Genomic DNA, 13644 nt, shown 5'->3' with positions numbered 1-13644 from the left:
CTGGTTTAGTTTTTGTTAAAGTTACATCTGTAGTATTGTTACATAAGAATTAGATGTTCCTGCAGAAAAATCCATTAAAAGAATATTGTTGAAATTGCTAAGTCAACCACACCCTATTTAGGAAATGGCAAATCTTTGTCTCCATCCCTTTTAAAGCTATTTTAAGACATATCCAGACCATGCAGAATGGTAATGCTGCAAATAGTTCATGAAGGAACTTACCAGAGGGACGTCTGAGTAAAGCTCTTACCAGAGGCTGGTGATGGCAAGGGAAGTACGCCTTCAATGGGAATTTATGCTAAGACACAAAATCATTATCTTAACTGGTTTCTAGTCAGTTTTCAAAACAAAATCACAGTCAACAATCTCATCTAAGGTAGTAATTAACAGTACAGACTGAAGCAAGAGAACAGAAAATTAACACCATATTTAATTTTAGGATTTTGCATAAAGAAAGGGGATATTTAGGAAATGCTTATGAAAAGTAATTATTTTAAAAGTATATGCATCACAAAAGATTCAGAGCATGGAAAAAAATATGACATTTTAATAGTCCTAGGCTTTTGCCCTGTAATCACAAAAGTCTTCTTCTTAATATGCAGAGGTTAAAAGAGATACTAATTAGTTTAAGTTAATTTTCCATTGTAAACAGATTCATGGATCATATTAAACTAAGAACTAATAATATCTATAGAATCTGAGGACTTTATTGCCATCTGTTTAAAAACAGAAACCTAAAATCCTTAGGATCTGACTCAGTACCAGGTAGGGCAGTCACAGGTAACAGATTTGCCCTGTATTTATCTGGGTATGTGCAATTTTTGTCCTGTCAATGCTGGTTATTGAGTAACTGAGACAAGCTGCACCATACCTTTAATCTTTTTGTTCTGCAAACACTTACTACAGGCACATCTAACATGTGGCATGTATGTGCAAGTGCCACGTGGACTCCCTCTAAGGTAGAAAGAAAAGCAGCTGAATGGCCAGGCCCAGAGGGTGGTGATCAGTGGCATAAAGTCTAGTTGGAAATCACCAACTACCAAGAGTACAGCAGAGTTCAATACTGGGCCCAGTTCTATTTAACATCTTCAATAATGATCTGGATGGAAGGGCAGAGAGTTCCCTCAGCAGGTGTGGTGATGACACAGAGCTGGGAGAAGTGGCTGGTATGTGAGAGCATTGTGCCGCATTAAGCAAGACAGCTGCCTGAAGCTGGAACACAGACCCAATCACACTGCTAATTAAAGACCAGTACGTCCCACATTACAAGAAGTCCCAACATTTCCTTAACTACCATCTCCCCCAAAAGGTGCAAAAATCAAAGGAACTGGAAATTTTCTTAACTCTAAAGTGAAAGCTACTAAATGACAGAGTACTTTCCAAACTTGCATCATATGAATTGGAGTTCAAAAACCAAACAAAATGGTCAGGATGTGAAATGACAGTGTGACTTGGGAACCTGAAATCAAGTTTGCAACCTATAAACAAGGCAAGACCTTTTCATACCTGTATTTTGAAATTTAAAACCAAGAAACTGATTTTGCTCTTGTTTAAATTAACACATCCAAAAGTAATTCAACTTAATTCAGTTCAGTAAGACCTGTACAAAAATGTGTGCAGAAGAAGAGATACTAAGCTGGGAAATTTGAAGATCTAGACCAAGGAAAAGTTCTGGGAGGCCAATATTGAAGATCAGAAACTGAAACCAGTATGTATTCTGTGTCTTTTATCTCCTGAATAGACAAATATGACTATTCAGTATCTTACTTTTAATTATTTAGGGGACTGGGGATGTGGTTGTTTTCTCTGCATCATTTATTATCGGAGACCCTGCTACTGCAGAAGAAAAAACATCTAACATTTTTCATCTTTTATCAAAGATGGGTGCTTATGATCATGTTCACTCTACAGGCAGAAACTTCAGCATCAGGGGAAACGAGCATGGCTGCAGGAGTACTCCAGGGTAAAGTTAGGTAAACTGCTCTTACATATCGGTTTCACAATATAATTTTATGCACAGGTGAAAATGTTTGAACTGAACTTCAGCATATCTATGCAGCTGTAGAGAGATGCTATTATGTAACTCATTATATTCAGTTACCTCTCTTAAAATTCTTCATTTTCTTGTGAAATTTTGTATCTTCTCACTGAAAAGAAGTTAAGAAAGAGATCTTGACTACCTGCTCATTTTGATTCTGACGAGCCTCAAGGAAGAGCTGTGTAAACACCTGTATTATGGTCATAACTTCTGAAGCTCCATCAGTTTCCAGCAGTGCATTCCTAGGCATTGAAAAGTGAAAATATGACAGATCAGATAATTAGTCTGCCCATCACATCACTGTTAATCGAAAGGAAGAAAAAAGGTATATTCTTTGTATGCTGTAGGTTCAAGCTGTGTCTGAGCTCATTACAGAAGTGTGGACACTAACAGAAACAGTAACTTTGTAGGCTTTTTAGATTTTATTTTTAATTAAAAAAAAAACAACCCTGTACACAACTCCAGCAAATAAACTAGATTTAGTAAACATCTACAATATATATGCAGACACACATCATTTACACTACCAACAACAACTTTATTAGTCAAATCTGGCATCTGAAGAGTTTTATTGGGTTAAGAGCAACTATTCCCATGATGAGGTTAAGCATACTTTAGTGTTTTGTGGGACTGCATCCCATAGGCCACTCTAGAGTTCAGGAAGGTGAATGCTGGAACTGGCCTTCCATAGTGCATAAGAACCTTGACTAAATGGAGCAGAAAAAACCATGTGGGCAGCAATTTTCATTCTCTTATTTGAAAGACATCTAATAGTAACGAGAAAAAATGTTCAAAGTAAGTTGCCAGCAAGAGATGTTTTTTATTAGAGAATTGTTTCATTCCTTCCATAATGATCTAAAAGATATGAAGAGCTAACAAATTACTGTAACAGATAAATTTTACAAACCTACAGGCAAATATAATCACTGATGCAAAAAGAAGAAATGGTACACAGAAACTTAAGACAGTTGTAGGGACTTCTGTATAGCCACACATAGCAAGAAAATATTGGGAAATAGAAACAGAAGTTAATATCCTTGTGATAAAATAATTTAGCACTATTAACCTCAATAAATGTATGCAAATAGCAGAAGTTATTCCAGAAAAGGTCACAACGCTTAGATCCACACTTCTAACAGAACATTAACCCCAAAAATAAACCAAGTTTTGTGCCAGCTATAGAAACCTAACAGTTTCCAAGCAAGGAAGAACAAGTTCTTTATCAGCAGTTCTCTAAAATCTCGTGTGACTAAATCTGGAATAGTATCTTATGTCTGCACACCACTTGGTAATAATTGGAAGGATATCAGAGAAATACAACAAAAAGAAACACAAAGCTGCATAAACCAACTTGTTTGCAAAAGCTAGGTAACATACACAGTTTGATGTAAATACCAAGAGGACTGGAAACAAAGTATTTTTAAAATATATTAAGATTTCAATATCAGCAATGTAGAGGAATAAGCACACTACGTAGAAACAATTCAAAGCAAACAAGGGAGCAGGAATGTAGGCTGAGCAAGAGGAAAACATGATGATTTTTTAAGACAATTTGGAACATTAATAGAAGTGCAAAGTTTTATTAGGAAACACTGTGCTGGACAAAGTCCTGCATTAGCTAAGAAACAGCAAAGAAACAGCATCTTATCCACTTCCAGTATCTACCAAAGGCAAAGGATGCAAAAGAGTTACGTAGTCTCATGTTATTTTTTAAAAATATTTTATACACCATGACCCTAAATAAGCCAAGAAGCTTGAACAAATTTTGTCTCCCTGGACCATCACAATATGCAGCCTCAGCCTAGGACATCAGCACAGGTCCGTTGAAGTGCCATCTACTTGTAAGTGCATCTTGCACTGGGGAAGTGCCTGGTCTCAGCTCCTCAGGGAACACTCAGCTGTGTGCAGACACAGGGCCACAGCAACAGGAGGGACTAAAGAGCAGCAGCTGCCAAGTGCTGCCACTCTCAGAACACAGTGCTCTGCAGTTCCTACAGCAGACTCCTCTGTCAGTGCCTGCACAAACCTGAGCATGCACGGACACACAGACACCCTCAAACACACGTACCTGGGAGCCCTGTTTGCTTAAGAAGGTACACACTTGATGAACAAAGGATGTCAGTCACTAAATACATTATTGTTGTATCAAATCTGTAATACTGATAGACCTGGCAGTAGATCTACTTAAAAATAATAAGTATGAAGTCAAGTGAAGCACAGAGAAAAAGCCACTGAAAACTGAGCAGAAAGGAGTGGAAGCCCCCATGTGGCAACCAGTATATATTGCTTCAAAATAATTTTAATGCATTCAAAACCAAACTCATTATTCACAGGCAGATCAATAGTTTAATGCCATTAAGAGCGTACCTAATATAAACCCTGAAGACCATTAACATAATGTAAAAGAGGTTACCGTGGTAAGTGCAAATGTTTTTGCTAAATTCCACCTTCATGCTGGCATGGCACAAGCCATTTCAGCATTTATAATTTTCACCTCAAAATCATATTTCAACCACAAACCTCTACTGAAGTACAAAATAAATTATAATTTTTAAAGGCTAAAATACAATGTAGTCAACTGTACCAATTATATCATTACATAACTTTTATGTAAAGTTCACAAGATTTTAAACATTTTTCATTATTTGCAGTGTACTACCCAAAAGGGGACTCTAAAGCATACAGGTAAAGAAAAGGATATCCTGAAACTATAATACATCACAGACTACAATACTGCTTCTTCTCATGAAGAAAACCTCAATGTTTAAGTGGATCATTTGAAACTCTCCCCACTATCATTTCAAAACTTACTTGAAAATTTCATTTACAACTCTGAAAATGGCAGGATGGCTCGCTGCTTGTGGCTGTTGATAAACAAATGAAAGAAAATAAGGTATTAATAAGAAACAACTTGCACAACTGCCACTGTATAATTCACAGCTTAACTCATGGATGCTATTACATAGCCATTATTAAACTGCAACTCTCAGATCAGCCCTTACTAACCCCTCAGATTTTCTCAGGATTAGCATTCTTAGGATTCTACACAGCAAGACCAAGCAGGCTCTACAGCTGATAAATGCAAACACCTGGGATCCCAGGCTGTTTATGACAACAATCACCACAAATACTGAAGGTGGCAGACAGAAAGAGCAGGTTGTTGCATGCAATTGCTGGAGGCAAGGCACAGTTTTCAAAAAGCTTTTCTCTCCCCTTCGCAGGCAATCCCTTTTGGATGTGCTTTGAGACTCTTGCTACATCTTCAACATTAAATTCCAGAAATTGAATTGATTTTACCCCCTCTGTCTTTAACAGCGTTGCATGCATTTTCATCCAAGACAGTTTTTCACAGTATTCTCTTCTTCTGTGAATTCAGAGTTGCTAGTACAAGCTAAATCTCTCAGTGCATCACAATGTGGTTTTTTAAACTAGTGAAGGTTTTTAACCATGCTACCACACAAAAGACTGTTTTAAGGAGGTTGTTATATTAGACATGCACTAGTAGACACACTACTTTCTAATTCCATATTCTTAGGCTTTTATAGACCATCTGGAATAAAAACTATTTACACATTCCCCAAAGTACCAAGTTAAAGCCTAAGTTAAAAAAAAAATCCTCACTTTCTGTGAGGGGGACACCTTATCTTCCTCTACAACTACCTGAAAGGAGGGTGTAGCTGGGTGGGAGCTGGCTTCTTCCAGGCAAGTAGCAACAGGACAAGAGGACACAAGTCTCAAGCTGTGCCAGAGGAAGTTCAGGTTGGACATCAGGAAGAATATTGTCATTGAAATGGTGGTTAAGCATGGGAACAGGCTGGCCAGGGAGGTGGTGGAGTCACCATCCCTGGAAGTGTTCAAAAAACAACTGGACATGGCACTTAAGAGCCATGGTTTAGTTGCCATGGTGGTGTTAGGTCAAAGGTTGGACTTGATCAACTTGGAAGTCTTTTCCAGCCTTAATTATTCTATGATTCTAAGATAACAAGGTGGAAAAACAAAATGCAGCAAAATAGGCGGTTTATAAAGAAGAAGCCAACAAATTTTAAGCCCTCTCAACCTATTGCATTTCTCTTGCAAAGTAACTTTGAAAGAAATAAAACTTATTTGGAAAGCTATCTCAGAAGCAAACACAAACTATAAATGACACCCATTCATTCACATCTCTTTTTAGATACATGGGCTCTAAAAGTCTGTGTACATACATACCTATCCATTCTTGGTAAAGCATAAAATACTAGTTGTTAATGCCCTTGTACAAATCTCAAAGTTATGTCAGAAAGGAAGACATCTACTCACCCATCCAATGCTGAAAAAGCTAAAAGATCATCTGTGATGGTCACTTCACTAGTTTTTATTAGTTCTGAGTAACTGCAGAATTTCCAGTATTAATTTCAGTTTAGCCCCAAACCCACAAACACAATAGCATACCATATAAACACAAGTTAGTGGACCATCACACTACAATTACTCTTGGAATTAAAATATATGAGTATTTCATATCTAGTTTCTTTCATAATAAGTACGGTGGTTTACAATTATCTGGCTACCTCAGATCTCTATGAGGTTTATGTACAATATGGTTACTGTATCAAGACATTTTATTTAGATAAATTACTCTGATAATACATTTATGAGAGATTATTGAAATTTCCTGCTTATAATGTACTATAATCAAATCACTAACATATTTCAGCCTATTTGTACTCCAAAGGTTTTCTTCCAAATAGAAAAATGTAAATATAGTTTTGTTTCATGATTCTCCTTTCTATTACCATATCCATAAGGCAAACAGATCTTATATCCTACAAATACCATAATCCAACTGCCAAAAAATGCACACCCACATTCCTAAATAAATATTCAAATATCTTTCAGGCAGGCTAAATTAATTTTACTGTTGGATTCAAAGTACTGACTGACTTAATATCACACAAGTATCTTTACAGTACCATGTACATATACAAAATATCATTATGCATTTAGAACACAATTTCTGGATCACATATTTTCCTTCTATACTGCCTCTCTGAAGCTTCTCATCTTGTTGGTTTTAACTGTCATGCCATCTCCCATTTATGCACTCTCCCTCTTACAATGCCTATCAATCAGCAATATCCATCTGCCAACTGCTCTCTTCCTTAATGCCTCCATTCATTCCACGCCTTGTCCTCAGGATGTCCTCTCTACATCACCACTCAAAGCTGCTGCACTGGTCTTGACACTCAGTGAATATCTTATTTTGAAAGTACAAAGTCTTTGGAGCAAGCAAAGACAACCTAAGTACTAGCACAGCAATGTTCCATTCTTTTCAGAGATAGGGATGTGAAGACAACTTAAGTTACTTAACATTTTTAATAAATAACACTTAAACAATTCTTAAATATTTTACTTCTTTTTATGTGTGTAGCCTAGACCTTTTATAAAAGATATAGATATATTTTTGTCCTGAGCTGGTATATGGTGTAGTACAGTATAGTATGTACAACTCATAGCATATCTGATATAGAAAAATTAGGCATAGGCCCTGTCTATAGCCTTGTCTCCTGGAACACCTGAATTCCCAGATTACATATGAAGAGCTGTTGATGCCAAGCATTTACAAGATTTGCAAGTATTATAATGGATCCCTAAAATAAGAGATTTGCAGATTCAATCAAAAAGGAAGAAAATTTAAAGGCAGCATTCTTTTCCTAGCTAGAATGCATACTCTGTAAGGAGTTTCATAGGCTGAAAATAAAATACCAGATACCATTCCTTAGTTCTATCATTTTATGAAACATATACTTAAGTGCATAGCACACATGCTATTTCACACTGTAATTAACAATTACATTTCTAGTGTTGCAAAGTAGCTCATTATTTTGTAAAAAATACTGTGGCATGTTTTCTCTTAGGGAAGATTTTTGGTACTCTGCATAACACAGCATTTAAAAACAAATTTTAATTACAGTTTAGCAAATGTATTGCGTTGAGAATTTTGTTCAGGTTTGCAAACAAAACCAAGTAATGGAGCAGTCTATAATAAAATATTCTACAAGGAATTTCAACTGTTTAAACAGCTGAACTCCAAGGGCACAGAGACTGAAGCGAAAACACATTCAAATCCTCTCTGGCCAAAGTTTATAATTTTTTAAGACAGAGGCAGGTACTCAGCTGCCTCACCAGAGAGATTATTGTTTCTTTATCCGTTCTGCAATACTGAATGAAATCTTTTTTTTTTCCTTTACCAATTCAGGGTAAAAATTAAAAAAGCAGTGATGTTTGTAAGACTCAATATTTGGTTTTCATTAACAAGTCATATGTCACATAACAGCCATTTCCTTCAAATCTGCTGACATATTTGAAAACTGCCCTGCATGAAAGAGCAGTGTCAAATGTACCACATGTTGCACATACCAGTAATGAGTCTTTTATGACACAAGCCACTTCTTCCAGTGAGTTCAGCTGAATGGAAACCAACTGGTCTAAAAGATGTAAGGTCGCTTTTTCCAGGCTTAGTGAGTGCCGAAGCCAGAGGCTGCAGACAGCTGAGTCAGGAAGGGAGATCTTCTTCCTGGTTTGAGAGAAAAATATGGTTTTCCCTGAACAACTGGAAGAAAGACAAAAATTTCCTCTTTTTTTAAACATATTGAGGAAAAACAAGACACAAAGAGCACCCTGAAGCAAAAGAGATAAAATCTTGCCTACAGCACTCTGTTTAACATCAAGTCATAGCAAATGGTGACAGGGAATCACCATCATCTACAAATGTAACTTTACCACGTGTGTTTAAAACCTAAAAATTTGGTCATGATGGATCCCAGTCAATGGAAAAAGAAGGTTTAAGTCTGGACTTCCTGTCCTCTCTAGAGAAAGGTCCTGCCCAACACTTGTACTCTTTTAAAACTGGACTAGTACCTGCAGACAGCTGCTGACTGATAAGCAGGAAGGTCCTGCATAATATTTTTGCTGTATAACAAAAGCATTACCTGTCTGTGCAGAGAAATAAGGAAAAAATCCAAGCACATTAACAACAAAGGGAAAAAAAAGAAAAAAAATAAAATAAGTTACTTAGAGGTAGCTAATTCTTCAGCCCACCAACACTGTCCAGAGCTGTTTAAAAGAAATGGTTAAGAAGGCAAGTTATCTCTTCACCTAAAGCCTTCATCTATAACTCAGCTGAAGTTCAGTGTTGTACCACTGGGGAAAAAAGGGCACAGTGTGGGCCAGCACAAATCAAAATATGCCAAAGTAACCACCCAAGAAGAGAAACCACAGCACAATACATCCTGAAATACTTTTGTAACTATTATGACAGTTGCAAATTAAAAGGTTAAAACCAAAAGAATACATAAACAACGAAAAATATTTGCCTTGGTCTTAAATCAAAAACCCTAAAATTAGTCTGGAGAGGGCATGCAAACTAAAGCTATTGATAAAAAAAAAGAAAAATACCAGCAGAAAGAATACTTAACACCATGTCAGGATCTATTTTCAATGTATTTATTTTGCCATATGTTTATTTAAATATCAGCCTTCCGAATTCTGAATTCCATTGAAAAGCTCTATTTTTTTCCATTCAATACTATGTAATGACTTAAAAAGTGCACATGTGTAGACAAGGAATATATTGAAGTATCCAGAATTCCAAAACTGAAAGGAACGCTCCATTTCAGGATGCTGTTTAATTTAGTGTCACTATTAAAGCATATATGCACATCAAAGTAAATTAAGAATGACAAGAGATTATTTAATTTTGCCATGGTCATTTTTTTTGTTGTTTTAATGGTAGCATGGTACATATTACAGACATTATGCCAAGCAAGAAAGCTAATAAACTTACAGAGATGTTCCAACTCTAAGATTTAAAAACCATGCAGGAAGTAAACTGTAGTGATTATACTCCTTTGATTATATTGAACTTGCAGATGGTCCAACTGGGACAATGCTGAGTTCTGTGGAGCCCTGAGACCACCAGCATTTAATAACCCTGTTTTCTGGAGCAGGCTTCACCCATGTTCAGAAGGAAGATGGGTGAAGAAGAAGATGACAGGGACAGTCAGGGAAAATAGACTTCAGTCTTCAGGGGGAAAAAACAAAATCCAAGCACATTTCTGTTAAGATCACATGAGCTTCAGTGACAGGCCAGGAATATATAGCACAAAGCACATTTGAGCCTACCTATGCTCTGAGGGAAACCAAGCACTTTGTGAAGGGCCTTGCAAGAGCCACTTAGTCAAAAGCCACGTGAACTGAAGGATTTTTGCTCTCTGTGATAAGTAAGTAGCTCCAAAGTTAAGAAAAGAGACACTTATTTCAGTCCAGAGGATGGTCATACTCACAGTACCAAGTGTCAGGAGTCTGCCCGTTACTGATATAAGAGAAGCCCATCCACACTGAACCTGTGAACCTGCTATGAAAAGTTTTCCAAACTGCATTACTGCTTGTGCAACTTGTACAACCTGAAGTCATGAAAGGTGCACAAGTGAAAAAGTGAAAGGCTGCTCTGTCTTTTTTGGGCACATCTTTGACTCCACATTCCTTTTTTCTTTCCTCTTCCTCAGCTTCTAGTAATGTGCATGAATTAGCAGTTGTGCCTTTCCATTAATTATTTATTTTTTCTGGAGCCCTCAATGGAGCACTATAAAAATCCTCTCTGGAACATCTCAGAAATTATGATAAGTACAGAGGAAGCAATTAAAACTTTGTTTAAAAAAGGAGAGAAATGGATAATTGAAGTAAAGTGTTCCCAGAAGACGGTTTCTAGTAAAAAAAAAATTGTTTATAATAAAGCTCCTCAGCTACAACTTGAATAAAGCAACTCTCAAACAAAAGTAGGCTGTGCTTTCTCTGACATCTTCCCTCTCCTGGCATAGCGAATCTTGCTGATGTTCAGCTTCACCCAGCTGGTTTTCATCCAAAGATTGATTTTATCAGAACAGTGGGTTTAGTGGCAGCAAAAGAAGCAAAGTTATATTTCACAAATTGCTCCTCTAAGACTCATTAAAAATAGTCTGATGAAAAACAGGAGAATTTAAATTCTTGAGAACCAAGAACACACACACACACACACACACACACACGAAATACAAAAACATCAAACATTAAGATCTATTTTGTGCATAGAAAAATGAAAATGGTTCCCAAAATGTCAAGTTAGGAATGGTGATACATTTACATGAAAGGTTAATGACATTTCTATGAAAAAAGATCACATCTTTCACAAAATTACTAAAATCTATTGAAGACTTTAACCTCCATTTTAGAGAAAGAGTGGGACAAAGTCCCAGTCTATATTTAAAGCTGTTATGTCACAATTTGGCATCAGCAATACAAAAATCTGCTTTGGCCTACAACCTCAGCTCTGCTATTCAACTGCAAGGGAAATATTTTATTAGAAAGCAGGTGCACAGTGCATTCAGCACATAAACCCAGAGAAAAGACATTTAATTGAACTAATAATCTTTATGAAAGAGCATAAAAATTATACAGACCACAGTACTTACTTTAAAAAGGCCTCATTCACAGCCTCCAGAAACTCTGGACAGAGAATTTCTTTTGGTGAACCTCCATGGTAAAGAAGAAGAGTTTCCAGCAAGGGAGTCAGGTCAGGCAGAGTAATGAGAGGGACACAGCAAATGGACACAGCATTCACACGACTGGCTGGAACACTGAGGGAAAAATAAACACAGCTCCTATTTCAGAAAAATCAAACCTTTTAATCTCTAAACTGATAACCTAAAAAAAAGACAGAATTAATTACAAAAGGTTAAATGTAAGAGATGCATTCCTAACTACTGAAAAATTATTTACTGGGATGACTGTTGACATGTCATTACATATTGAGTGGAGAATCTCAAGAAGTCAGACAAAATTTTGAAATTTAAGTGCTCAAAGTAAGCCATGTGAAGGATATCAACTCAATTCTGAATTGAACCCAGTTGTGTTGGCTCAATCATCACATCCTTCCTAGCAGGGAGTGCTTTGTCTTTCCCAGGATCAGTGAAGGAAGACTACAGAGTCACAGCTCCCACAGAACTTTGCTAGACCCTCAGGAGAGACCATCAAAATGCTTTTCAGGCCTCCTGTTGCTTTTTTGACCTCTCTCCTCTCAACAGAAACAATATATATGAACAAAACAATATGCATCCTGCTGTCTTCAAGTGCTCAGCTGAAAAATTTTTGTCTTACAGATCTACAGTTGAAGGAATACGTAGTTTGGATCTTAATATACAAACCACTCACTTGACCTTCTCACTAAAGCTACATCCTTGGAAATAACTAAAGACAGTGGAATCTGGAACATAAACAAAACATGGAAGCTTTGGAACATTAAGAAAAAAAGGAAAATGGCAGAGATTAGATTTGTAAAAGGAAATCACAACTTTTCCAGAGTATACATAGTTTCTAGCACATGAAATGCAGCTTTGACAAGAAGACACTTATGAAGATCAGGAACTATGAAATACTGAATTCTAGCAAATTAAAAAGTGCTAGATTGTCTGTAAAAGGGTTTCTTGAGTTCCTGCAAGTTTCTCCTGACTGCAGTGTTCACTAAAATGGGTGCATCCTTTGCAAGAACCCACAAGTATTTTCTTTGGGGTGTCACCAACACCCCCTCTGAAGAGCTGGGATGGGAACTGCACTGCAGGCTGCTCAGTGTGGACACCAGGTACTTGTCATTTCCACAGGGAGAGAAATAAAACATGATATGTTTTCAAAGACACATATTTCTCAGTAAATACCTAAGCAAGTATATGTTTAAGGTTTCTTACACTGAAACACCTTGAGATGTTTGCTATGACAAGTGTTTCCGTAGGAATCGTAATTATTTGGCTGATAATTACTGTGCAGCAATGCTTTCCAGGATCAACATGTAAAATTCACAGACCTGAAACTCTAAATCAGTCCCCTTTGCAAAAAAATTCTAGTTCCTTATCTAGGATTAGCAAAGTTTACTCTTACTTCAGAAGAAAAACTCTGCAAAGGCAATTTTCTTCTCTGTCCACATAATCTTCAAAATATGTTCTTGGAAAATCCTGCACAGTGCATTCCACCGTGTACAACACATTTGCACAGACATTGCAATCTGTGTTGTTTTAAGCACCACTAAATGGAGAAAGGAGAAAATGTGCACCTCTAAATGCAAACTACTTTTGTCTTTGGAACTTCAATAAACACCATATCATAATTTCTACACTCAAAAATCCACCTCAGTTCAAAATTTTCCTTTTCCCCCAGTAGGAACCAGATATTTCTGTTCTCAACACTCAGGAGCTTTCCAGCCATGGCTGCCTCACCCTGGTTTACAAAACCTGGGGGTTTGTTTCCTACACGGAACAAACCCTTGGGATGCTCCTCATTAACTGTGCCCATGATTTTGGTGCTGAAGGCAGTTCTGAATTAATTCAGCTCATTTACTCTTGCTTACTGAACCACCCAGGTGGCAAGAAGGAAGGGAGGAGAGCAGCCAAACTTTGGGCTCATGACAGAAAGGATACATTTCAATCAGCCTTCTCTTTTCTGTAACTTTACAGGCTATGTGGTGTTAAATAAAACATAAAACTCACTTCTTCATAGCAGTACTTTTGACTTTGAAGACCAACAGAATGTACACAGGCATTTAT

At 36.9% G+C, this 13644-nt stretch overlaps 1 protein-coding gene across 6 annotated transcripts in view; it reads right to left on the bottom strand.

Annotated features, from left to right (window-relative positions):
• FANCC (FA complementation group C) overlaps nucleotides 1-13644 on the bottom strand; it is a 63880-nt gene that overhangs the window by 8847 nt on the left and 41389 nt on the right. For all 6 annotated transcript variants that reach the window (XM_064641357.1, XM_064641356.1, XM_064641359.1 and 3 more), the window contains 5 exons: nucleotides 11524-11688; nucleotides 8435-8591; nucleotides 4850-4902; nucleotides 2181-2280; nucleotides 223-298 (listed from right to left, as the gene is read on the bottom strand). In XM_064641357.1, coding sequence (XP_064497427.1) covers nucleotides 223-298; nucleotides 2181-2280; nucleotides 4850-4902; nucleotides 8435-8591; nucleotides 11524-11688 — 551 coding nt within the window. The remainder of the gene's footprint in view (nucleotides 1-222; nucleotides 299-2180; nucleotides 2281-4849; nucleotides 4903-8434; nucleotides 8592-11523; nucleotides 11689-13644) is intronic.

The sequence above is a fragment of the Pseudopipra pipra genome, chromosome Z, assembly GCF_036250125.1.
Source record: "Pseudopipra pipra isolate bDixPip1 chromosome Z, bDixPip1.hap1, whole genome shotgun sequence".
Taxonomy (NCBI): Eukaryota; Metazoa; Chordata; class Aves; order Passeriformes; family Pipridae; genus Pseudopipra; species Pseudopipra pipra.
Note: the sequence above shows the minus strand (reverse complement) of the source record. Positions and strands in the feature narration are given on the sequence as shown.